Genomic DNA, 27,717 nt, shown 5'->3' with positions numbered 1-27,717 from the left:
TTTGAAAGGCACAGATTGAGCAATTCAGGATCAGGCACATGGCCTGGCCTCTCTGCAAACATGGAAGTGATGGAAGAAGGGGAGCTGCCCTGCAGAGCTTTTACGATGGGTACATTTTAAATGCACCATCAGGACATTTAAGTTAACCTTCCCCATCTGGAGCTTTCATAATGTTTCATAAAGCAGTATATGGGAACTGACATCCAACACATCTATCGCTATGTCTGTAGAGGGTTCCAGAAAATCCTTGGTTAATGAGACATTTAAATTAAATGTGACCAGGTTATATTACATTAACAGTTCTTTTTGCAACACAAAATAAACCATCCTACTATAGCTACAAGGAGCCACTGAAACAAAATGACTCACTACAGAAACTCTATATTATCCAAACTCTAAGCAGTTTGTTAGTACACCTCTTTCCCAATATATGAACAAACACCGCCCTGCCACTGTTTTGTCTTTGTTTTTGTTTTTAGTTAAAACATGATGCAAGTTAAGTAACACAATTTGCTGTTAAGGAGAAAAGGTGGGATACTAAATTTTGATTTGTAAGAGAACTTTGTAGTAGTAGCCAGTTCCTCAAAGGTGAACAAAACAGTGGTAGGTTATAGTCATAGCAGTGGAAGTTAACAGATGCCCAATTACATAAGCAGAATTTTATACAAGGAATTTTACATCTCTTCAAGGAACAGACAATATTTTTATATAGACTATTATATCAAAATAGAAATATAACATTTGCCAGAGCAGTACTCTTCTAATTACAAGCTCTGATAAACACAATTACACTCTCTTACTTGTGAATAACCATTATGTCTGAAAAATATTGTCCACGTCTCAGATTTGGTTATTTTTAAAGAGTTCACAAAGAAAGAGCCATTTGGAGAACTTGAAGAAATCAAGATATTAAAAACAGAGTGCACCCAAAGTACCACAAAATCCATATAGGTACCATACAATTCTTGATAAATCAAACCTTGCAGCTTAGATTTGATCCACAGTTTCTGATGATGTGCAGTGATATTGGAACTTAAACTGGATCTCTTTGGTGAAGTTTCTGGAAAGCTTCTATTCGGCCTTTCAACTTCTGGCGTCTTTTTCAATCCACTACAAGGAACACTTCTGATCTTGTTAGCAAAAGGCAACTGTAATTGACTTTGGGCAACAGTCTTCACAAAGTTAGAAGAGGTCTGGCAATTCCATTGGTTTGAATCGTTCTTAACAGCGGTACAATTTTTGTCATCAGTGAATCCAGAATTAACATAACCTCCACAATTTTGGGAGATGGAAGCAAGACAAACAAAGCCAGGAGCTGGAACATCACAGCAACCCCCAGCAACTTCTGGAAGCCCACTTTTTGGTTTGTTATACTTACCCACAAATGCACCAAATTCAATAGTATTTTCTCCTTCAGCAGCCTTCGGGACTAGAATGTCATCATCCTTTGTGGTGCTTTCTGACTGGTTTTTACAAATGGGTTGAGAGGGAGTGCTCACAAAAAATTTAGCTGACAAAGATGTTAGATATGGGAGACTGTTTAAAGAACTGCCACCCTTTTTACCTTTATTACTGCATTTGGATACTTGTATACCCTGTACTCTTTGACGAAGTTCTGTGGGAGAAAGGGCTTTTGGAAGTAAGGCACCACCTGAGGAACCTGCCTCGGGAAAGTTGAATTCGTCCCCCTTGGGGAAACCAGTCATCTTATGTCCTGGATCTTTTTCTTCTTGCATAGATATGTTGCACAGTACAGCATTATTACTTTCAAGGCCTCCTTGGGGGAAAGAAGAACCAAACACATTGCCAACACTGTGCTTCCTCCACATGGAAGATCGTAAGGGAACATCATCAATAAGGTTCTGGGCCAAGTGTTTCGAAATACTCAGTTCCCGTGTGATTTCATTGTGGACCTTGCTGGCTTCTGATGCTTTCTGCGCAGTCAGCGTTTTCAAAGTATCCACTGTGAGGGCAGAAAGGTCCTGCAAGTGGCCAATTTGCGTATCTAGAGACTGCAATGATCGTTTGATGTAGTTGACTCTGTCACCAACCTCCTTGATTTGGATGCACATCTGCTCAACACTAGAGAAAGATAATTAACAGAGAGAAGACTTAAGGCATGTTTTCGTAATACACTAGAAATTCACAAGCTGTAAACTAAAGGACTTTAGTTCTGCCATAAAAGAAGTAAGAGACCTATGAGCATAAAGCTGCTTTCCACAGAGAAATCGCCCGATACATTTCTACTTGAAACATTACTCTGGACTTGTCTCCTTCTAAATTAACTCCTTCTGAAGAGGACTTTGCTGCTGTGTTGTGTACAAATGGCCCAGTAAATCAGTTTCCCATGCCATGGTGTTTTTCATAATCAAAGGCAAGCTCAGAATTTTTAAAAAATGGTGGAAGCTCCTCTTAGGAAGAGCAGTGCTTACTCTTGCACTTTAAAAAAAAAGAATTTTGTGGATGAAAAATGTACCTTCTGCATTAATTAAAAAGCATTACCAACTCATTAGAAAATATTGCTACCAAATGCTGGTAACACTTGCCCACAAGTCTCTGCTTGCCCAAGACTCATTCAATTCAGCAAAATCTCCACCATCTGAATTATGATCTCAGATTCTTGTCCACACCATACACCAAAATACACTTAGGCCCTCCACCTCTGTAACAATTTCAGTTTTCACCCCCTCACAGCCACAAATGAATGCTGTGAACCTGAAAATCTGAAAAATTTAGAGAATTTAGAAAACTAAAAGCTTTAATATTTGAGGCAACTGCACTACTGGCCAATACTGTCTATAATAATTTTTATTTATTTTTATTTACCTAATTTTTTTATCCCATCTTTATTATTTTTATAAATAACTCAAGGCAGCGAACATACCTAATACTCCTTCTTCCTCATATTTTCCCCACAACAACCCTGTGAGATGGGTTGGGCTGAGAGAGAGGGACTGGCCCAAGGTCACCCAGTTGGCTTTCATACCTAAGGCTGGACTAGAACTCTCCTACCACGCCTGATTGGCTCTTGGGCTGAGAAAGAGTGACTGGCCCAAGGTTGCCCAGCTGGCTTTCATGCCTAAGGCAGGACTAGAACTCAAAGACTCCTGATTTCTAGCCCAGCACCTTAACCACTACACCAAACTGGCTCTAATAATGTATTTAATAATAAATGCATTGCTATTCAAATAACTGAAAATGGGGCAAGAGTTAATTTAGACACTTTTAATTAAATAGTTCCTCCACCAATGGTCTCCTTTTAAAAGATGCCTGAATGGAACACAAGACAAAGGTTGAATTATCTGCCTGTTAGTCCCTACCGTTCAGATGTGACTCTAATTCTCTCTTCACTCCGAGAATGGAATTTGTCATCTTTTTCATTGAAATACATCTCAACACACAACTCTTCAAAATCATGAAGCTTCTTTTGATCTTCTTCTGTTAGAAACAGTTCTACAGAACAAAAAAGACTGTCAGTTTTAGAAGTTCTACCAACAGTCTATCATACTAAAGATGACAAGGAAAAATGTAGTATCAGTGCAAAAGGGGATTTTTCAACTTCTATAGGACTCTCCAAGTCTACAGATTCCAAAATGAGATGAGATGAATCCAGCTTTATATAGGCGCATTAAAATAAGAAAAGGAGAAACCTCTCTCAATAGATGTAACAGGAGACTGGATATTCAAGTGGCACCCTGCTACTTAATGGTAAAGGTTTCCCTTGACATTAAGTCCAGTCGTGTCCGACTCTAGGGGGCGGTGCTCATCTCCGTTTCAAAGCCAAAGAGCTGGCATTTGTCCGTAGACACTTCCGTGGTCATGTGGCCAGCATGACTACACGGAACGCCATTACCTGCCTGCCGAAGCGGTACCTATTAATCTACTCACATTTGCATGTTTTCGAACTGCTAGGTTGGCAGGAGCTGGGACTAGCAACGGGAGCTCACCCTGTTACGCAGATTCGAACCGCCGACCTTCCGATCAGCAAGCTCAGCAGCTCAGCGGTTTAACCTGCAGCGCCGCGTTGTCATGTTCTCATTTCAATGTTTGGTTAACATTGTAATGTTTCACATGTCTTTTTCTGTTCCGTGTCCCTTCACCCGGGGTTTTTCCATTCCTTTGCCCTCCATTGTTTTCAGGGCTTGGAATGCATGTTTGGGTTTGCGCTCCTGTTCAAGGTTACTTTCCCAGGCGCGTCTAACAGATTCTCGCACCTGGGAGGGGGAGCGTCCTGACGGGCGATAGGGCGGGACTTGATCGCAAGCAAGGCTTTTAAGTTTGTATTTGGCGCGCTTTTGCTCATTCTCAGCTTTCTCTGTATTTGCATACTATTCCTTTTAATAAATCAGTTATCTTTAAGCCCGAGCTTGTGAGACTGAGTATTTGGGATTAGGCAATCATTACATAAAGCTGAGAATCATTTTATCCATTTGCCGCTAGCCCCATCCAATCCTTGGATAAGAGGGAACGCTAGCGATGACAGAACCCCAACTTCGCGCAAGTGAGGGAAGCGAAGAGGAGCGGGAGCCGGCCAGCGCTAACATCGAGAGCGCAAAGAGCAGCACGTCGGGAGTTGCGAGATATCCAATTGGACGAGCTGCTGATATCCATGCAGGAGAGTCTCAGGAGTGAGCATAGAACTGTCATGGAAAGAGCACCGGGGAGGGGGTCTCCACAATTGTCCTGGGAGCACGAAGTCCCCTTGTCACCGAGGGTGGTGGTAACCAACCAACCCCAGGAGGAGCCGGTCACTCCGGCCCGTATGAGGGCATTGGAAGATAAAATGGATTTAATAGTGACGATCCTCAAGGATCTACCCAGAGAGGATCTACCCAGAGAAGCAGAGCCCACCCCGGAGGATTGGGAAGAAGAGCCGTCACAGTACCCCAGGCACAGTACCATGTCGACCCGGGGGAGAAGCAAGACTCGATCAGCACGTCAAGGGGGGGAGCGAGAGGCAAGACCCCCTAGGGATCGACCACCCATGGGGGCTCGGCGTACGCTGACATTCGCGGCACCGCCACAGCCAGCTGAGCCGGCAAGAACCTTCCCACCATTTGGAGTGAAGTTCGATGGGGATCCCACAACGCTCTCCTTCTTTATTACTAATGCCAAACATTACATAGAAGATTGGGGTCGAAACTTTCGGTCTGAACATGGCAAGATCAATTTCATTGCCAACAAGCTGAGAGGAAGGGCAGCGGATTGGTATGTGCAACTATGCCAAGCGGAGGCAAATGAGTTAGAGGACTTCGATGACTTTTTGTGGGCACTTAAGGAGCATTTTGAAGACCCCCTAGCTCAAGAAACGGCCAAAAATGACCTGCGGAAACTCTACCAAGGGTCCCTCTCAGTGGCCAAATATGCGTTGGAGTTTAAAGCTTTGGCAGGCAAAGTGGAAGACTGGTCTGAGCCAACAATCATCGAATTGTTCAAGCAGGGGCTAGAACCCGAAATCCTTCGATGGGCACTAGGCAGAGATGATCCCAAAACGCTATATGGGTGGATTCAGTTGGCGGGAAGCGCAGAAAATGCCCTACAAACCTATGCCCATACCAAAGAGCTTAGACAAACACGTCTTGCTAGAGGAGCGCGCACATCTGGACTTGCCAGCCGCCCCAAACCGAAAACCTGGGAAGAGGAGAGGGAGCGACGGTTCTCCAAGGGTCAGTGCCTCAGATGTGGGAAAGAGGGGCATCGAGCCACGTCATGCCCGAGACGCCGTCCAGAGGAACGACAGACGAAACCCACGGTAAAGTCGCCTGCTCCTGCTCCACCGCGAAAACTGAAGGCAGCCCTCGCGGAACTGGACCCCCCAGACCTACCCTTCGGAGATGAGGAGGAAGAGTTGCAATTCGAGCAGCCGGCGGGAAAAGCCTACCACCTGCCCTGAAGGGCGCCCTAGGGCAGGTGGAAGAAACCGGGCGTAACCATGATTCGGTGAGTGGAAACTTCCCCACACTGACTGTTAAAGTTAAACTGAGTTCAAAAACCAAAACGGTGGAAGTGTGGGCCATGCTAGACTCGGGTTGCTCCCGTTCCCTAATGCACCCTGATGTCGTAGCGGCTCTGGAACTGCCCACGTTCCCGTTGCCAAGACCCATGATTTTCACCCAATTGGATGGAACTATGGCGGGAGGGAAAGCAGTCAATCTTTCCACGGAACTGGTCGCCTTGCAGATGGGCTCCCATCAGGAAAAGCTGCCATTTGTGGTAGCTCCAGTGGGGGGTCCTCTGGTAATCTTGGGGATGCCTTGGTTTGTGCAACAAAACCCTTTTATCAACTGGCTGCATAGAACTGTGACGTTTGCAGATGGATTTTACAAAGTACCAGAAAAGGACCTACTGGAGGACATGGAGGGTGGAGGGGTAGCGTATACTACTGTGCAAACGCTTCAACCTCTTGAGGGACTACCCAATCAGTATCAGGATTTTGCTGAAGTATTTGGGGAAAAGGAAGCGGATCGCTTGCCACCCCACCGAAAAACGGACTGTGCCATTGAGTTTTTACCAAATGTAAAATTGCCTCACCCAAAAATATACCCCATGTCTCCCAAAGAGCTTACCACGCTTAGGGAGTTCATTGACAAAAACCTGGCTAGGGGTTTCATTGAGCCGGCAAATTCCCCGGTAGGCGCTCCTGTCCTATTCCGGCCAAAAAAGGATGGGTCATTAAGGCTTTGTACCGATTTCCGCGGGCTCAATGCGGTCTCAATATTAAATAAATATCCTTTGCCCCTGATCAAAGATATGTTATCACATCTGGCCAGAGGCAAAATTTTCTCCAAACTGGATTTGAGAGAAGCTTACTTTCGCATTCGAATAAGGAAAGGGGATGAGTGGAAGACAGCGTTTAACTGTCCTCTTGGGGCTTTCCAATATAAAGTCTTACCATTCGGTTTGTCTGGGGCACCTGGGGTCTTTATGCAACTAATCAATGAGGTTTTGCATGACCACCTATTTAAGGGGGTACTAGTATATTTGGATGATGTATTGATTTATACTGAAACCATGTCAGAACATATCCACTTGGTGCGTCAGGTACTGGCTAAGTTGAAAAAAGCAGAGTTGTACGCAAAATTGTCAAAATGTGCATTTCATCAGTCGCAAATTGATTACCTAGGCTACCGAATTTCAGCTCAGGGCATTGAAATGGACCCTGCAAAAGTAGAAGCTATTGTGGCATGGGAGCCTCCCCGTACCAGGCGACAATTACAAAGTTTCCTGGGATTCTCTAATTTCTATCGGGCATTCGCCCAAAATTTTGCAGAAATCGCCCTCCCCCTTACTGAACTGTTAAAAACTAAAGGACAGGGGGATACGCGACGTTCAAAGAACCCAGGCGCGCTCCTTAAATGGACTCCTGCTTGTCAGCAAGCGTTCGAAGCGCTCAAACAAATCTTTACCACAGAACCAATTTTACAGCATCCAAACCCCTCTAAACCCTTCGTTGTACAAGTGGATGCTTCTGATTTTTCCATAGGAGCAATTCTGTTACAAGCCGACCAATCAGGCGCTTTAAAACCCTGTGCCTACCTCTCTCGCAAATTCACTGAAACAGAGAGAAGATGGCACGTTTGGGAAAAAGAGGCTTTTGCTGTAAAAACCGCGTTAGAAGCATGGCGACACCTATTGGAAGGCACTTCAAAACCTTTTGAAGTCTGGACTGACCATAAAAACCTGGAAGCTCTAAGCACCAGTCGAAAACTCAGTCCCAAACAGCTCCGCTGGGCTGAGTTCTTCAGCCGCTTCGACTTCACCCTTAAATTTATACCAGGCAAGAAAAACTTTTTAGCTGATGCGCTCTCGCGCAGACCCCAAGACGCTGGCCCAGGGCCAACGGTCCAAGGTACCGTCTGGACCGACAAACAATTAAGTTTGGCAGCAGTGACTCGCAGCCAAACCCGAGCGCAATCAACTCAGCCTCCAGCCGCTCTACCTTCCAGCCGCTCGCCGCACTTGTCAATTCCTTCCGATTTGCAACAACAGTTGCTTTCCCACCTTAAAACAGATACTTGGTTACAAGCCAATAGACACATTTTAACTTTCACCGATGATTTTGCCTGGCGCAACGATCGTCTCTATGTCCCCGAGGCAATGCGAAAAACCATACTCCAGCGCTGCCACGATGACAAGCTAGCTGGACACTTTGGCTACGTTAAAACTCTGCACCTCGTTCGCCGGCAATTCTGGTGGCCGACTTTGCTTAAAGACTTGAAGGAGTATGTCACTGCGTGCCCGGTATGTGCGGCGATAAAGCGCAAACCAGGCAAACCCCAAGGGCTCCTTCAACCTGTTGCCACTCCATCTGTCCCTTGGCAGGACATATCCATGGACTTTATCGTTGATCTACCCCCTAGTCAACGCAAAACTGTCATTTGGGTCGTCAAAGATTTTTTTTCCAAACAAGCCCACTTTATCCCATGCGCTTCTATCCCCACCGCCCAACAGCTGGCACGCCTCTTCCTCATCCACGTGTACCGCCTCCACGGTATCCCCGCCCGTTTGGTGAGTGACAGAGGCACACAATTTACGTCACAATTTTGGCGGGCGTTTTTAAAACTTTTGGGTACAAAACAGTCGCTTTCCACTGCCTGGCATCCGGAAACGGACGGATCTACAGAGGCGGTTAATTCTACATTGGAACAATACCTCCGGGCTTTTGTTAACTACCAACAAGACAACTGGGTCGATTTACTCCCATTTGCTGAAGTTGCTTACAACAATTCCGTTCATCAAACCACTGGTCAAGTTCCCTTTAAAACAGTTTTTGGACGTGACTTTGTTCCTATTCCTGAACTTCCTCATCCTCAACCGCTACCAGCCACCCTTGCTGACTGGGCAGAATCTCTCAAAGACTCATGGTCTAATATTCTACTGGCTCTCCACCATGCCCAGGCTACCTATAAACGCCATGCCGATGCAAAGCGTTCCCCAGAACCATCCTTTACGGTCGGGGATAAAGTCTACTTATCAACTAAGTTTATCAAGTCCCCACAACCCTCTAAGAAACTTGGCCCTAAATTTGTCGGACCTTTTTCAATTGTTGCTCAAATCAACCCTGTTACGTTTAAACTTGATTTGCCTCACAACCTTAAACGTTTACATCCTGTTTTCCATTGTAGTTTACTCAAACCCTGCCTGTCGTCGGACCGTTGGCATCCGCAACCCATTCCTCCACCTCCCCTCATGATTGACAACCAGCAACATTTCGAGGTGGCATCCATCCTCGACTCCCGACGCCAGCGCTCCGCTTTACAGTACCTCGTCCGCTGGAAACATTTCCCTCATCCTGAATGGGTTGCTGCTCCAGACGTCCATTCCCCTCGTCTCCTAACCCAATTCCACTCTGCCTATCCTGACAAACCAGCTCCCTAGTTTCTTTTGGGGGGGCAATATGTCATGTTCTCATTTCAATGTTTGGTTAACATTGTAACGTTTCACATGTCTTTTTCTGTTCCGTGTCCCTTCACCCGGGGTTTTTCCATTCCTTTGCCCTCCATTGTTTTCAGGGCTTGGAATGCATGTTTGGGTTTGCGCTCCTGTTCAAGGTTACTTTCCCAGGCGCGTCTAACAGATTCTCGCACCTGGGAGGGGGAGCGTCCTGACGGGCGATAGGGCGGGACTTGATCGCAAGCAAGGCTTTTAAGTTTGTATTTGGCGCGCTTTTGCTCATTCTCAGCTTTCTCTGTATTTGCATACTATTCCTTTTAATAAATCAGTTATCTTTAAGCCCGAGCTTGTGAGACTGAGTATTTGGGATTAGGCAATCATTACACGCGTCCCTGCTACTTACAAAACCAAATTTGTTTCTTGATTCTCCTTTAAGATCATCACAAATATATTGCTTCCCACTTTCTACAGTCAGCAAGAACACTTTTTTCATCTGTATCAGTATCCATATATATCTCCATCTTATCCACACTTACCTGGGAGTAAGCCCCATTGCTAGAAGTATTTGAAAATGGTGTTATTTACCTTACTCAGAAGCAAGCCCATTGTATTCAGCAGGAAGTAGGTGTAATCCTATCCTACTCACCAGAAACAAACACCTCTACCCATTGAGTATAATGGGACTTACTTCTGAGTAGACATGCATAGGATTGGGCTCTGGGAAATAATTATAGATGGTCATTATCCCATTGCTAAAACAACAAAACTAATGGTGGCCTAAGACTTTTGCACAGTACTCTGTGTGTGTGTGTATGTATGTGATTTTTAACAAAGTCTCCATCCCCAAAGGAAAAAAAAACAATAGATGGTGAGAATAAGCAGCTTTGGGGTAATCCCATGTTTAAACTTTATTGATTACCAGCTTGCCCATGTATAGACTGAAGGGATCTGCTGAAGGCAATATCCAAGTGTGAATTAGGAGGCTGGGGGAGGAATACAAGACACAGAGTTCTTGTGTAATACAGGAACACCAGTGCGTAAGCAACTGGGGAATTGTACCCCACAATAACCTTTAGGCCAGAGATCAAAAGTCACATCTGTTATCTGCCAGACAGCACAAACGTGTCTGGCCCAATACCTCTTTGAGATCAACAGCCTGTGGCTCTCAATGGCCCAATTCTCACCAAGGGGACAAACTATTTTAGATTGTAAATAAAGCTCATGCTGATTTAATTAATAAACATCCTCTAATAAAAACTGCCACTAAAAGAGCTAGCTGAGGGATCTTCTCCTTGCCATTTTAGTGTTCTACATTAATGGATTATTCTTCGTAGAAAAATATCACATCAACCATATCAGTGACAAGTAACTAATTCCCAACATACAGAAGTTTCATGAGCTATATACAGTATAGAATAGGTAAATACACTTCTGGGGATTAGCTACTTGAAATTTGAAAAATAATTCAAGGCAAGACAAATTATCTTAAAACTAATTAGAAGTCAGATCTGTATATGTCAGTGAGACTAGACTGAAACACAAGGTATGATTTTTAAGGAACTTAAGTAAACTGCTTTGACTTTTTGAGTGGATTAGGAGGAAACCCACCCACCCCCTTTCAGTTCTTTACAAATGTCACTTGCAGTGATATATTTTTTTTTAAAAAATATTTAGGATGCTGTTTGAAGATAGACCTCAAAAGCACTTAATCTGAGTCAAAGGAAGCAGTGGCTTGAGTATTTTATATACAGTAATTCCCCAAACTAGCTGAAACACTTGCTCTTCCAATTCCCATTCACTGGAGTGAGGCTTTCAAGCAACTTCTAAAGATATCCAGATACATTTTTAATGTAAAGAAAAAATAACACTGTATGATCTGTAGGTACTTACTTGGCCCATCTGAAGTTTTATCTTTCTTTCTTTGTTTGCATATGCAGTAGCACAAAGAAGCCATATGACTAAGAATAATAAGGGGAGGAGGCAGGATTGGTTTCTCATGATATGCCATAACAAAATGATAACGCTGATATTTCCACACAATGTTAGAAATAGCTTTCACTTGTAAATACACATTGCTAAAAAAAAAACAAGAACAAAAAGAGATAAGTGTTTTAGTACAAAAAATATCCTACAAACTAGTTAACTATTATCTTGGCTCCCAATCTATATGATACTGGAAAGAGTCCTTCAAAACCTGTATCTACAAGACTTCTACTATGCTTCTACAATCTCCAAGTTAATTTCTAAACATCAGCTTAATAATAAATTGTCATGTGAAGTTCATACATACTTGAAAAAGGCGATGAGAAGGTTGACCATAATGATGTACTGCACAAAAAGGTATACTGACTGAAGAAATGGTGTTAGCCATGATCCTGTCACACAGAGCTGTGTAAATTCAGAAGCATTTGCACATACTATGCAGATTAAAAGCAATAAAAAAGTTAAGATATTGCAGATACAAATGTGACACAAAGCCTGTTACAACATAAATCTGTTCTTTATAATCAGAAATTTTGGAATATTTCATTTAAAAATATTCTCTGTTAAACATTTCAAGGTTTATACAGTCTCTTAAAATATGACAATCAAATGTCAGATCAAAGCTTGTTTTTCTTATAAATAAACAAATGAAATCCGGACTTGGTTTTCTTGTTGGAGCAGTGGCAATGTGATCTGAACGGAGAGGTAGATATGTCCCCATTGTCATGGTCAGACCACACCCTGGTGGCCCTGAGATTCTCTTGTGCTGCCCCCCTCCGCAGGGAGGCAGGACCCATTCAATTGGTCCGCCCCTGGCGACTGATGGACCCAGTGAGGTTTCAGAAGGAGCCGGGGGTTATACCCGGGGATCTGCTGCACGGTCCAGCGGAGGTCCTGGCCGCGACCTGGAATAGAGAAGCGGCCGGGGCCTTGGACAGGATCACGCCTGTGCAGCCTCTCTTGCCCACTCAAACCCAGCACTCCCCATGGTTTACAGAGGAACTGTGGGTTTTGAAGAGGGTGAAGAGACGCCTAGAGCGCCGCTAGAGGAAGACAAAGACTGAATCTGACCGAACACAAGCTAGAGCCGCTATTAAGGCCTACCTTGTGGCGGTAAGAGCGGCGAAACGTCAATATTTCTCCGCTCTTATTGCATCCGCAGAATGCTGCCCAACGGCCCTGTTTAAAATTACGTGATCGTTATTAGGTAGGGGGGGCTCTGTCTCCCACCTACAGGGCCGTGCGGAGGAATGTGTTGAGCATCTGCAGGGTAAAATCGCTTAGATTCGGTCCAAGTTGGACTCTAAGTGTGGGGCAGAGTCTGGGGAGATGCTGAGGGAACGTACTTACCCTGTTATCTAGGAACAGTTTGATCCTGTTGGGCCTGAGGAAGTGGACAGGATCCTCCAGATTGTAAACGCCACGTGTCATCTAGACCCACGCCCTTCCCCGGGAGGTGACATGCGGTTGGGTCCAGGCAATGGTTAATGCATCTTTGAGGGAGGGAGTGGTTCCGGTTGCCTTTAAAGAGGCACTGGTACACCCCCTCCTCAAAAAGCCATCGCTGGACCCTACTGTCCTGGACAATTTTCGTCCAGTCTTCCACCTCCCCTTTTTGGGGAAAGTGGTTGAGAAAGTGGTGGCATTACAACTTCAGAGGATTCTGGATGAAACAGATTATCTAGACCCCTTTCAGTCAGGTTTCAGGCTGGGATATGGGACAGAGACTACGTTGGTCGCGCTTATGGATGATCTCTGGCGGGAGTGGGATGGAGGCAGTGCATCCATCCTCGCTCTCCTTGATCTCTCAGCGGCTTTCGATACCATCGACCATGGTATTCTTCTGGGACGACTCAGAAAGTTGGGGGTGGGTGGCATGGTTCTGCGCTGGTTCACCTCCTTCCTCCAGGGCTGGTCCCAGTCGGTGGTGATAGGAGATGAGAGATACGACCCTTGACCCCTGCTTTGTGGGGTGCCACAGGGTTCGGTTCTCTCCCCTCTCCTATTTAACATCTACATGAAACCGCTGGGTGAGATCATCCATCACCACGGGATGAGGTACCATCAGTATGCCGATGATACTCAGATATATATCTCCATCAAGGGTGAAGTAAGTGATGCGGTCAGTGCCCTTTCTCAGTGCCTGGGGGCTGTGGGGGCCTGGATGGGGAGCAACAGGCTTCAGTTGAACCCTGGTAAGACGGAGTGGCTGTGGATTGATGGCTCCTCGGTATCCGGGAAGTTGTCATTTTCAGTTCTGGATGGGTTTGAATAATAAATAATGACCTACCATCAATTTCATAGGCATATACTTCACCAAATATCATCCAGTAAGGCTGAAATACAATATCTTTTGCTAAAACCCATGATGGTTCTTCATCAGGATAAAGTATTGCCTTCCTAGGTACTCCAAAACTGAGCAGGACCAGTGCCATTATCACTACAATATAAAACATGTTCGCCACCTGTTAAAACAGAGCAAGAGTCAAGGAAATTGAAAGAATTAGAAGAAGGCTACAACAGCCATTCCCAACCTGGGAATGTTCACATATGGACTTCAATTCCCAGCTAGTATAGACATTGCCAGGAATTCTAAGCATGAAGTCTACAGATCTGGAGGATACAAAGATTGGGGGAAGACTATCTTGTTGTTTATTCATTTAGTCGCTTCCGACTCTTCGTGACTTCATGGACTAGCCCACGCCAGAGCTTCCTGTTGGTCGTCAACACCCCCAGCTCCCCCAGGGACGAGTCTGTCACCTCTAGAATATCATCCATCCACCTTGCCCTTGGTCGGCCCCTCTGCCTTTTGCCTTCCACTCTCCCTAGCATCAGCATCTTCTCCAGGGTGTCCTGTCTTCTCATTATGTGGCCAAAGTATTTCAGTTTGGCCTTTAATATCATTCCCTCAAGTGAGCAGTCTGGCTTAATTTCCTGGAGGATGGACTGGTTGGATCTTCTTGCAGTCCAAGGCACTCTCAGAATTTTCCTCCAACACCACAGTTCAAAAGCATCGATCTTCCTTCTCTCAGCCTTCCTTATGGTCCAGCTCTCGCAGCCATATGTTACTACGGGGAACACCATTGCTTTAACTATGCGGACCTCTGTTGTCAGTGTGATGTCTCTGCTCTTAACTATTTTATTGAGATTGGTCATTGCTCTTCTCCCAAGGATTAAGCGTCTTCTGATTTCCTGACTGCAGTCAGCATCTGCAGTAATCTTCGCACCTAGAAATACAAAGTCTTTCACTGCTTCTACGTTTTCTCCCTCTATTTGCCAGTTATCAATCAAGCTGGTTGCCATAATCTTGGTTTTTTTGAGGTTTAGCTGCAAGTCAGCTTTTGCACTTTCTTCTTTCACCTTCATCAGAAGGCTCCTCAGTTCCTCTTCGCTTTCAGCCATCAAAGTGGTATCATCTGCATATCTGAGATTGTTAATGTTTCCTCCAGCTATTTTAACTCCAGCCTTGGATTCCTCAAGCCCAGCATGTCGCATGATGTGTTCTGCGTACAAGTTGAATAGGTAGGGTGAGAGTATACAGCCCTGCCGTACTCCTTTCCCAATCTTAAATCAGTCCGTTGTTCCGTGGTCTGTTCTTACTGTTGCTACTTGGTCGTTATACAGAGTCTTCAGGAGGCAGACAAGATGACTTGGTATCCCTATACCACTAAGAACTTGCCACAAGTTGTTATGGTCCACACAGTCAAAGGCTTTAGAATAGTCAATAAAACAGAAATAGATTTTTTCTGAAACTCCCTGGCTTTTTCCATTATCCAGCGGATATTGGCAATTTGGTCCCTAGTTCCTCTGCCTTTTCTAAACCCAGCTTGTACATCTGGCAATTCTCGCTCCATGAATTGCTGAAGTCTACCTTGCAGGATCTTGAGCATTACCTTACTGGCATGTGAAATGAGTGCCACTGTTCTGTAGTTTGAACATTCTTTAGTGTTTCCCGTTTTTGGTATGGGGATATAAGTTGATTTTTTCCAGTCTGATGGCCATTCTTGTGTTTCCCTATCTTAGGGAAATATATTCCCTAACTCCACACTTGTTTTATTGAGTTTATTCAAGCCACATATGCACATTTGCTATATAAAGCTAATGTTACTTTTTCAGGTTGAAAATTATTACAACTAATGGGGAATACTTGGACTAAAATTGGTAGCAGCTGTTTTTTCTGCATATCAGTTCTGATACATGCTTACCCTTCTATGTACAAATCCATGTGATTTAAATGCAGAAAACCAGAATGTGCCACATGTATGGACTAAATTTATGTATGTAAAGCCTGTGTAAATTGCACATATGCAGCAAATACAATATGGGGAATGGGCAAACATTAAAATTTGATGAATCAAGTTCACAGACTTTTTTCATTCCACATCATGTTGCATATAATAAGATAAAACAAATGGTATGTATATTTGCTCATACCTACAGATGTATTCATAATACCCCTCCAATACAGAAAATTAGCTGCCAAAGTTTATTTAGCTATCAATCTTTATGTATTTATTTGCATTAAAAATTCAATGAACAAAATACATACCACAATGTTATTTAAAAAAAAAAAAATCTTACCATTTTCCCAATCATCATGACGTAAGGTCCAGCATGTTGATTTACAGCCAGAAAATCCAGTAATCTCACATACCAAAAGATTATATTCAGGCAGTAAGTTAGTCTTCCAGCAACAAAAACATAATTTACTTTGTAAGTATTTTCATTGAAGTTCCCTTTTGCTCCAAATCTTAGTACAAAACCAATGAAGAAAGTGATAATGGCTATTGTATCACTGATGTTGAAGTAATCATTAAACCACACTTTCACCTTCTGACTAATCTTCCCAGCCTCTGACATAAAGATCTGTATTAAAAACAACAAGAAATTGGGCATGGTCAACTTTGTTTATATCAAGGTCATTAAGGGCCTGATTAGATGGCCTTTACATAGGCACCAAAGCAATCCCTGTTGAATGCCAAAAAGCAGAGACCAAAAATCATGGCTTGTAGTGGTTTTACAAACAAGGATATAAGGCAGTGGTTTCCAACTGGGGGCCTTATTATGGTTGGTCACACAATCAGCCAGATGTTTAGACTGGATTTGGCACTTTTAAGCACCTTTGAGTCCTTCCCAAGAACCTGGGATAGGCAGATGTTGTTGTTTGATGGTGTTAAAGGTATCATTGCAGGATGGAAGCTGTTCCAAGTAAAGCTGCCTTTTGTATTGACTGATGGTGATTTTGTCAATGCCAATGGTGTTCAAGTGGTGCTCCAGAATTTTATTATTATTCCAGATGTTTGTTTGTAGCAAACTATATTATGCTGCAATTATTGTCTTGTTGACACCAGAAAACACACCAGTTACTGTCCCATGTCCATATCTGGTAATGGGACATGGATGGGGGGCCCCAAAGGAGAAAAACAAGGTCAGAAGGGGCCACGAATGAAAAAAGGTTGAGAAACACTGTTATAAGCACACAGCTTTGTATTTGCCCTACTTCCAGTTGGCACACATGTAATAGAGTCCCCTTTTCGGGAGAGATGGGCGGTGATAGAAATTTGAAAAATAAATAAATAAATACGAAGCCATAGTTATGGCTAACAAGGGAAAAAGAGAGGCTAGCATTTAAAGAAAATGAAGGAGGCACAGGAAGTATGAGCATCTGCAGTAGGCTCTGGATTGATCAATCACGGTTTTTAAGAGAAACAGCAATGACAGCTTTCACCAAACTGTTTTCCAAATATGATGGGCTGTGAGCTTCGGTTTTCCTAAATCCTGGCCATGTTGGAGGCCATTAATAAACAGCACAAGATAGATATAAAACATTGAATTGTCTAAGTGGGCAGCATATAAATCCCGTAATAAATAAAACTAACTAAACAATAATAAAATCCACTGCCCCAATATTAGCACTGAACTGACTACAGGATTACAAATAAGATACATTATTTGCATCTTATGAATAGGCCACTTCAGACAAACTTGCAGTATAAAGGGGCAAAAGATTACAATGGAACAAGTGCATGCTTTCTTGCCCAGTCCAGCAATGTAGCTTGGTCATTTCTGGACCTATAAGATGTTTCTAACTTCTACATTAGGCTTTCTATGTATAAACAATATGCGTAGATAAACCACATAGATGATGGCTGAATTGTATGACCGAGCCCTGAAAGTACAGCTTAAAGACACTTAGGCTTTTTAGCTACACAGACCCTATGCAACCATTATGCACAGGCCCAGACGCCTGTCCAGCTTTGAGTAATTTATTCTGGGCTGGCAAAGTACAGCTTGCGCATACCCTCTTCATACAACAAATTATATCCACTGATTTTTTGATGAAATATTTGAAACCCTCTTCAGTAGAGCAAAGAGCACAATTAATGTTAAGGCAGACATACCTCACGGATTTTCTCAACTGCCAGTGTGAAAATGTAAGCAATCACAATCCATTCCTGAACTGAAGGCAACTCTTCCATTTTTACAAGAACCACAAAGGTATAAAGCATCAGGAATCCTATATAGGCCAACTACAAAAACAAGTCAAATGTTAAACAACTATCTGGGTAAGTAAAAAGATTCCATGAAAAAAAGTAGTGCCTTTACCACAACTAAAACCAACTCACCGTGTTAAACCAGAATTTCACTATTGGTGCATGATAAAAAGCGTAAAACTTTCGTGTAATGGGAAGCCTCTTAGGTTTTATCATACTCTCCATATCATGCTTTCCATCAGAATTATCCAAGACTCTTACTTCTTTAAACACTTCCTAAGATTAAAGCAATATATTTAAATGACCTACATTTGAAAATGCGCTTTTTTTTTTGTTATTAGAAGTACCAGACTGGATCCAGACATAGTCATAGTCACTGATATAGTGGCAACACAGTTCGCTCACAGAGTAAAGGTCCCAATTCAGTTCCCAGGATTTCTATGCAGGACTGAAGAAACTTCTACTGAAGCTCCTGAAAGCTGCCATCAGTCAGTATCAGCAATACTAAGCTAAACAGACCAATGGTCCATCCTGGTCTATAGCAAGCTCCTAACTTGTTTCATTGACTTCAAGTATAACTAGGTCTGGATCCATTTAATGGATGTGAAGAGTTACCATTGGTATGTCTTCTGCTATGTTCTGAAAATTGTTTTCACTATCTTCCATTGTCATCTGATGTGCATCTTGGGACTGAGGAATATGAGACATTTCTGCCTTGGTTTTATATTCCAGCATTAATATAGTAGGGGGAAGAAGGATGCTCAATATCACCTGGAAGATGTAACAATGAACAATTTAAAGCATTATTTCCACACAGTAGTACTTAAAAGCAAAACAGAAAAAAAAGAACACCCAGCACACAGATGCTTCCTTCCTCTCCCCACCCTCATTCTGGCAAAATAGGTCAGGTAGCAAGTAAAAGATGTAGAAGAATGCTTATATTGAGCAGCTACAATATACACAGACAATTTCATAATACTCCTAGGGGGGAAATACTAACAATTTCTAAATCATTTTCCAACCAGATGGGTTTGTACAAATTTCCATCCTTCATATTTTTTTTCCCACAGTATTGCATTCTACAGCCAATATGTAAGTTTAACTGACTCGGTCTTCCCAAGGCCATTTAAAAAATGAAGCACAGCCACACCTCTAATTAGCAAAATGATTCTTTGCTGATGAGCAAAGCAAGTGAGAGGTCACAAACCAAAGCCAAGACAGACAATAGCACATCCTGTTTTAAAATGATACTTCAGGATGTTCTATAAAAGCACTGCAAGTTTTACAGAAGTTTCTTATTTCATTCTAACACGGTGGGGTAAATTTTCAGCATGGTATTTTCAGAGAAATGGAGCACCTGCTGTTAATCTAGTCTATATGGCTTACTTGTCTTGTACCATTCTGAAAACTTACTCCATTTGCACCCTGATGATTTGTCTGAACTCTGAGGAAGCTCTCACTTGCTCAGCTCATGCTACTAAAATGAAACATAAACATGAAGACTTTCTACATCACATTTTACTTTACTACCTGTAGGAAGCTTAATTACATTTCAGTTTTACACGGGGGTTGAGTCTGTTAATGGGTCACCACTAAATTTTTAGTAGTATATTAGTTCTCATGATGAACTAGAGATCCATCTCTGTTTAAAGGCTACTTGCCTGGATTCTGCCTTCTACATTTCTGTACCTTTTTCAAAAAAGATAAAGCATCAAAAAAAAGTTATTGTGCATTCCAACACCACCTCTAGCTTTGATTTTACACATCCCTAAATAAAGATAACACTGACAAAGACTATAGAACGATGACGTGATTGAACTTGTTTCATTTTCATTTAAGCACTATTACAATAATACTAAAGGAACGCACTGAAAATGAATACAAAAATGTGTATACCTTGTACCATGAATTCTTCCTCATGTTCAGCCTTCCCATCCACATATCAGATAATAACATCTGGGTACAAGTGTGTGCTACAAAAGGACGAAGGCGTGAAGACACTGCTAGTTTAAGGCAGGTGGCATTACTCCAGTTTTTTAGCTCGTAAGTTAGTAACTTCATTGCCATTGTTTCGTCTTGTCGAAAAGACTGCTCTAATAATTCAACTGCCAGCTCCCCAAACTCACTGAAGAAGGGGAAAAAAGACCAAGACACACCTAGTTGAAGATGCATACGAACAACAGGTACACAAACATCTTCACCAGTAATATGGTATGAATGTGACTTGCCTAGACTGACAGGATGTACCTATTTTAAAATTCTATACATTTAAGAGAGAGAAAGATAAGAAACTGAAAGTTTTTTCTAAAATACAATAAAAGGTGGAACCCATTGGGATCTTTTAACTTAATTCCAACTACTTTTCTTCCTAAGGAGAAATGAGTATCTGACTCAGAAAAATGCTTCATTTATTCACAACGCTTCTGGATCTGTCGCTGAATTTCGGAAAACAGTATCTCACCAAACCAAATTAGAGAAGCTAACACAAATGGTACCGGCTATTGTGAAGAAAATAAAGGAAATATACAGCATCATAATGAAATGTACAATTGATTCTAACTGTGGGACTGTTGTGTTACAAAGTATAATTTTGTTGAATAATAGATTATGATATATGAAAGAAGTTGAAATGCTCACTTGGAGTATTGTTTTAGTTCTTCTGAGGTATCATCAACCAGGTCATTTTGTTTAGATTCATAGGCCATGGAACGATAAAGCTTGCAGGCCACTAAGGCTTTTGCCATGGACTCTTCACCATGCTGCCAGAAAAAGAGAGCCATTTTTTGTCTCTTCATTAGCACCGCCCAAAGTAGCAACTCATTAAGAGGATATGGAAAGCGCCTGGTTTCTGGATCATCAATATCAACAATGTCATCTTTGGTTTTTTTCTTTTTTCCTTCATCGGTGGCAGTATCGGCCTTTCAAAAGAAAAAAACGAGAACTCTAATTTAAGAACTATTTATTTATTTATTTATTTAAATTTATTAGTCGCATTCTAGGGCAAACTTTCCAAGACAGCATCCAACACAATTTAAAATGAGAAAAAGTAACAAGACAATTATAGCATGGATTCTGGAATTCTTTCCAATCCCTTAATAACATCTCATCTCCAGATCATGGGAGGACCAGCAGGTGGTGGTGGGGGGCATGGGGAGGTAGAATGGAACACTTGGTAACATTCCAAGTCAAGGAATAAAAGGTCGGGAAAGAGAGGAAGGGCTTGAATCATCCCAAAACCACCACCACCCCGGTCCGTGGAAAATATGTCTTCCACAAAACCGGTCTCTGGTGCCAAAAAGGTTGGGGACCGCTGCTTTAAACAAACAGCACTGGAAGGAACTATAAATAATCAAGGCAGACATACCAGAATGAGAAAAAAAGCAGCAAGATCATTTTATTTTCTAACACAATTTGACAACTTACTACTACTAAGTGCCTTAAGGGATAAACTGTCTTGGAGGCTAGAGTACAACTACAAAAAAACAACTGAAGTTCAACTGATAGATACGGAGTTTTCTGCTATGTTTTTGAGATCAAATTTCTCATCCTTTGCCCATATCACGAAAGGAATAGCTATTTTCTGAATTGTCTTTTATCTCTTGTGTTACTCACTGCACAATTTCAATGATGACGATGATGATGCTTATTGGACATTCAAATAATGTTTTAAAAGGGTTATTGGGATAATGGTAGTTGGAACACAGCACAGAACATCAAAAAAATGTGATCCCTACTTCAGCACTGCTTTCCTGAAGCCTAGAGAAGCTCACCTAAAAGTATGAGCTATTTATTAACCTCATTATGTCAGCCACATAAGGGGACATTAACTTCTATTATATAGACTTGTCCTGTTTTAATTTGATATCCACAAGATATCGGATATGGTGATTCAAAGATAATTACAATTTATGGATGTGGATGTTTATATCCCAAATTGGGAATTTATCATTGTGAAATCTTACAGATTTCTCAAGTACCAAAGTACGACACTCTTCAACGTCGAAAAGATAGAACTATCCCAGATTTATAATCTTTGATTAGAGATATGTGTTTGCTTTCTGTTTATGAGCTCTTTCCCAACATACAGTAATGGAAAAACTGATGAATATTAATTTGTGTTATCGAGGTTTAATAATTTATTTATAAATCAGGCTGAATTATATTTAAGATGTTTTTGTGTGTTTTCCGATACTCTTTTTTTTTAGTTTTTCGTACACTGAAACAAAAAAATAAAATTGTTTACAAGAAGCACAATACATTATTTACATAGCATTAACATTCATGCCAAGGGATCAGCTGCTATTGCATACCTTTGGTTTGTAAGGCTGTGCAGTTTTGATGAAGTGATTGTGCCGCATTTTTTCTTTCTTATCCACCCTGTTCCCAAAAGGTTCGTGGCTTTTACGCAACTGAGGGGTGCTACCTGAAGTATTTCGCCCGGAGCGCTGCATATATATATTTTTAAAAAGTTAAAAGCAAATTTAAAAGATGGTTACTTCAAATACGTTGCCACACTTGCATGAAATAATAGAAACCATTACCCAAATTATAAAACCCAGATGGGTTTTAAATGACTCAGGTGACACAGCCTGATATACCACAGAGGTGAGAGAATGTGGAAAACACATATTAATTGCACGTCAGTTATGAACTTACTGGAAGGAAACTTCTCATCCAGCCTCTGTCTACAAAGCCAGGATAAAACTGGTCTACCTTAAAAGGCTATTTGAAGATTCCCTTCACAAATGCTCAGGACATAATCTAAGCATCCGGGGGGAGGCAACTTACCATGAACATATCACTTCTGTTCTGAAAGCATTTCATTGGCTGCTAGTTTTCTACTCAGAGGCTGGTATTGTCCTGCAGAGCTTTATACAGCTTAGCCTTGAATATCTGAAAGAGTGCCTTCTCCCTGATGTACCTGCACATCAACTAAAATCTGATGGGGATGGCCAATTGAGGGTGCCACGTTTGCCTAGGATTAAAGACTACAATTGGAGCATCTGCACAAGATCTTAACCGACAGGCAGATGCACAAGGGAGAAGGCTGATTTGTAAGAAGCCAACTCTACTTACACATTCAAAAACACATTTTCATTTTTCACACTGAAAACAAAAAGTCATATACCCGATTGCTGCCACTGAGACTATTGTATATCACTCGGAAGCGTTTTCTTGTGTACGTGCACCGATAGGTTCCTCCCATTAAGTATTCAACAACAAGTCCAACGTCAATCAAGGTGAGCTTGTATCCTGGAGGAAGATTTCCCTATAGACGAAGCAACAGGAATTTGGAACCAAGATTCAAAGCGTTCTGCCATCCCTGTACAACAAGCCATCTGAAAAAAAGGATCTGCTAAATAAAATAGCCTCCCTATCCTTGATTAACCCCCTTCCCCCAGATATTTTGGAATTGCAACTCCCAGAATCTTGTTAGAAATAAAATTACGCTAAACTGGGAGAGGGGGGATTAATATGGTTTATGAGATTCTAAAGAACTTGAAGTCATTTTATCACTTGAAATCTTTACCTGTTTGACATCTCGAACAAGGTGAAACAATGCTGGATTTGTTGGGCCTTGTTTCTTGATGAAGAAAGGAAGAATGAAGAATTTTAGATGATTTCAGGCAAGCAACAAAACAGGAGAATGACTAAATGCTGATGGTTCTTTTATTTTTGTTTAACTAGCAAAATGACTATATTGTTGCCATATTCATAACTAAAACTGAAGCACTTTAAGCCATTATAAAATAGTTCTGCCCAAGCAGTTTTTACTCAGCAGAAGGCAAAAAATGTACAAATAGATACAGAGGAGCAAAACCTCTGTTCTGCTGTTGGATTCCATTCCATCGAAGAAGGAATACAGCAAAAGGAAAACAATCCTCTATTAAAACTGTCTTAACAAATAATTATTGGCCAGATTAGTATTTCCTCTTGAATGCAAGTTTTGTTTGGTTTTCCAGATGAAAAGTGTACAAATCCAGTTCCATGGCAGAGATTTTAAAAACAAAGTATGGACATTTTGCAAAGGATGGGCATCAACTTACAGTGTTGTAAAGTTCTTCCAGTCTGGGAATTGTCAGAAATTTGTGCATGCTTACTCCATTTTCAATAAGAAGTTTCACAAAGGCAACTCTGTCCATCACAAGGGCATCCAACATAGCCTGCTCTAAAGAGCCAACCTGAAGAAATTTTAAGATGGCAATGCTTAAATTAAAATTAAGTAATTTCTAGAAATACAAAACTTGATACAATATTGCCCAAATATTACAGTACTGTGCAAACATGAGTTTATTTTAAGTGACAGTTCCTACTTTGCAAAATACTGATAAACCAAGAATCTGCTGAAGTGAAAATTAATGAGGTTTAATTCCCCCTGGGCACTCTGGAGACAAGGGAGCCCAGCACTGTGTTTGCTTATCCTGATTGTCAGCAACCTTATTTATGTTGTCTCTATCCCAACTGCAAACTTTACTCACCAGCCACTGTTGTCCATAAACAAAAACATGATTTTTGGCAATGTCAACTCGATCCCAAGCAAGTGTAAGGATAAGCTGGTCAAATGCAGAAGCATTTGTGCCTAAAAACAAATGAAAACAAAAAACAGTTTTGAAATTTAATCTGCTTGCCACAAAAGCCCAATTCCAAAAGTATCCAGATCCAATACAAATGCATATTAAAAACAAACTGATTTTAAGATTTTGCTTAAGAGAAATAACACTGGATTGGAGGAAAGTCGTTGAAGCTGAGAGAGATGTATTAAATGCATATGCTCTTATTTTAAAGAGCTACAGAACAAAGTGCTCCTGAAACTAACAGATCAGTGAATTTTTTTTCATACGACTACCCCCATCAATATGCTGGAGGGTACCATAAAAGAAAGGGCAAGCTTATTTAAAATCAAGACAAGAATTATCAAGCATTCAGACAGTTTTGTATAATTGTCACACCATTATAAGAGATGATGTAATCAGGATCCCAATGTGTCAATCGAATAAATAGCAAAAAGATGCAGGTTTTTTTCCTCAAGGGGATTCCCAAAACAGTTGCTAATCAGAAAACAAGACAGCCAAGAAAAGAGGTGGATGCCCCTCCCTGGTCCCACCAAGAAGTAGTGTGGAACCATCTTAAGTTCCAAAATATACAATATCGCTTTAAATAAAAGTGTACCTTTTAGTAGAGCTGTAAGGATTGCTACATCAATATCCTGATGCTCATCAGACCCAATGTGGAACACTGTGATCTATTTTGAAAATTAGATTAAGAAAAAAACAAGTTATCTTTACAGATTAATTGCTCATCAACCAACTGCAGTGTATGGAATTCTAAATTCACACAACTGCAGAACAAATTAAGTGAACCAGTATTAATTTATAATGCAATATTATAAAAATAATTCAAATACTACCACTGAAAGACAAGCAAATTCAAACTAAGGAGTATACAGGAAATGGAATGTTACCCCCAGTAGAAAACATAACAACATTTGCTAAGCTTTCTTTAAATTAAGCCCAATATATCTCTTTTCCTTTTCCCGCTGTGCATACTCCCTCTCATGTACTCAGGCTCCATCATGATAAATTCAAATGTGAATTCTAGCTTCAGTAATATTTACATGTAGACAAATTTATCTGGATTTATTAGTTCATATTTTAATTATTCACAGATTGAAATATTTATTAAACAAATCCTTGTGACCCTTTGCACAGTGTAGGGATTTACTCACCAGTTCCCTTTTTTTCATGCATTCCAGCAGTGTCTGGAATAAATGAACTGCTTCACTCTGACCAAAATTAAATGTCTTTTTGATTGTTGAAATGATTTCTGGTTCAGCTCCATCAGGGATGCTTCTGAGGTTAAATAAAGAATCAGAAAATCTGCATAATTATCATAATTACAGTTTGAGAGATGTTTTTTAAGTTCAAAGCCCCAGGAGGAGAAAGCCATGACCTTTAGAGAGCCAGCTTCTAATAAAAGGCATCTGCACTCAGGTTAAAGACCCAACTGTACAAGAATTGCTCTCATCCCATGGAGATACTATAGCTCAGTGGTCAAACATACACAGTTCTACACAGAGAAAGTCAGCCTGTAGTTGAACAGATCTCAGATAGCAAGGCTGGAATGGATTCCAGTCCACAGCTCTGGACAACATCTAAAAAAGACTGAACAAGAGGGACAAACGACCCAATTTGGTGGAAATCAGCTTCACTGAAGGTGGCTGATGCTTAAGAAAGCTTACCCGCCCTCTTCTGTTTGCTTATAAACGTAAGCCAAGATATCCGCAGCTCTGCCAGTCCCCTCGCAGACCACCACTGGCACAGGAGGGCTTTCCTGAAGATATTCCAAAACAGTAAGGACAACATTGGGACCACCTTCAAAGATAAGTGCCACCACAGGAACACCTTGACCAATTCCTAAGCAAAGAGGTTTTAAAGAAAATATCATAATGCTTTATTTATGTATATACTTGGAACAGATTTATTTTTGAAAAATTAAGTTTTAAAGCTCAAACTTTACAATATAAAAAGCTGGATGTGCACCCTCTATACATTAAGCAAGTTTTGTTACTTTGCTAAATTGACTTTGCCATTTTTATTGGTCGGTAAAATTAATCTTACTACTATTAATCAATGGGCAGTGATTTATTTATACAGAGCACCGGAGCCTTTTCCTCTGAACATTTCACAGCTGTATTTAGCAACTCCTCCTGAATGATCAATGTACACCCAGGATAAAGACTGAAATATGGAGGATGCAACAACCTCGCAGAAGTTATTTTTATATATGCATATTTTATGAGACATTTCAAAGAATGTGTATAAGTAGGCAAAGAAAGGAACAGTGAAAAGGGATAAAAAGGTAGAATACAAATGAATAATCAAGAGATTTACGAAAGTCATAGAGGTTATAATTTTCCAGAATATCATTAGTTGGCTGTGAATAACTGAATACATTATATCATTTTAAAAGCCTGAAAATCACTAAACCTTGCAGAAATTAAATAGGCCCAGTTGCTGCTCACGCCTACATGAAAGACCATGTGGGAAGCTTGCATTGACTGCCTTGAACAACCTGGCAGAAAGGTGAAATACACTTGCAATAAATAACCACAACAAACCACTGCCTTTTGGTTAAATTAAAGTTGGGTTTCTTGCAAAGATGAAAGAAGAGTCCCTGAACAAACCAACCTATGCAGGTTATATGGATTTTAGCATCAGCAGTTCTCAAGTTCTCTCTCTGCTCCAAACACACGGAAACCTGTTACAACCCATAATGAAGATCATTCAATCAAATGGTGGTATATAAGTATTTTAAATAATTATAGAGGATTTTCCAAAGCTCTGTACCATTATCAAAAAGGCCCTATTTTGGGTTGATTAGCTCTTGAAACAATGAGGCTGGGTGATGGCAGAGGCCAGACTATACTTCCCTTGAACTCTGCAGTCAGGAATGGGTATACACTTTTGTTATTGCATCAGATCTCTAGAATTAACTGAAACCATATCTTACTGCTGTGGCTTGCCCTGAATGTTAGTTGTAAGTTGTACATTTGATTTTATTTTTTAAAGCAAATATTATATTGGGAACATTTTGTGTTAAACAGCAGCATACAAGCACTTAAAGCAAAACAAGGTCTTCGGGCAATTTAAAGACTAACATATTTTTGTTACTGATTAACTTTTATATCCCACCCTTTCTGGGGGTTTTGAGTTGATATAGATGGGGCATCTCCCCTAATACCATCACTACAACAAGCAGCCATTAATACAGGTTGGAATGAGAGAGAATGGCTGGTCCAAATGCACCCGGTGAGTTTTGTAGTTGACTGAGAACTTGACCCTCGACC

The 27,717-nt window shown here is 41.2% G+C and overlaps 1 protein-coding gene across 2 annotated transcripts in view; it reads right to left on the bottom strand.

The window, feature by feature from the left end:
- Positions 1–27,717, bottom strand: part of TRPM7 (transient receptor potential cation channel subfamily M member 7) — a 66,251-nt gene that overhangs the window by 10,986 nt on the left and 27,548 nt on the right. The window contains exons 8-26 of one of the 2 annotated variants that reach the window (XM_063314395.1): positions 26,110–26,284; positions 25,597–25,720; positions 25,041–25,113; positions 24,350–24,450; positions 23,918–24,052; positions 23,401–23,454; positions 22,999–23,139; positions 22,181–22,315; positions 20,508–20,788; positions 19,767–19,995; positions 18,486–18,641; positions 18,003–18,146; positions 17,778–17,906; positions 15,958–16,242; positions 13,667–13,841; positions 11,684–11,810; positions 11,284–11,468; positions 3,321–3,453; positions 1,379–2,082 (exon numbers count right to left, since the gene is read on the bottom strand). In XM_063314395.1, the coding sequence (XP_063170465.1) occupies positions 1,379–2,082; positions 3,321–3,453; positions 11,284–11,468; positions 11,684–11,810; positions 13,667–13,841; positions 15,958–16,242; positions 17,778–17,906; positions 18,003–18,146; positions 18,486–18,641; positions 19,767–19,995; positions 20,508–20,788; positions 22,181–22,315; positions 22,999–23,139; positions 23,401–23,454; positions 23,918–24,052; positions 24,350–24,450; positions 25,041–25,113; positions 25,597–25,720; positions 26,110–26,284 (3,486 nt within the window). The remainder of the gene's footprint in view (positions 1–1,378; positions 2,083–3,320; positions 3,454–11,283; positions 11,469–11,683; positions 11,811–13,666; positions 13,842–15,957; positions 16,243–17,777; positions 17,907–18,002; positions 18,147–18,485; positions 18,642–19,766; positions 19,996–20,507; positions 20,789–22,180; positions 22,316–22,998; positions 23,140–23,400; positions 23,455–23,917; positions 24,053–24,349; positions 24,451–25,040; positions 25,114–25,596; positions 25,721–26,109; positions 26,285–27,717) is intronic. The other variant, XM_063314396.1, reaches the window with a different exon arrangement.

Source organism: Candoia aspera, chromosome 13 (assembly GCF_035149785.1).
Source record: "Candoia aspera isolate rCanAsp1 chromosome 13, rCanAsp1.hap2, whole genome shotgun sequence".
Lineage (NCBI taxonomy): Eukaryota > Metazoa > Chordata > Lepidosauria > Squamata > Boidae > Candoia > Candoia aspera.
This window is presented reverse-complemented; position numbering and strand designations above follow the sequence as displayed.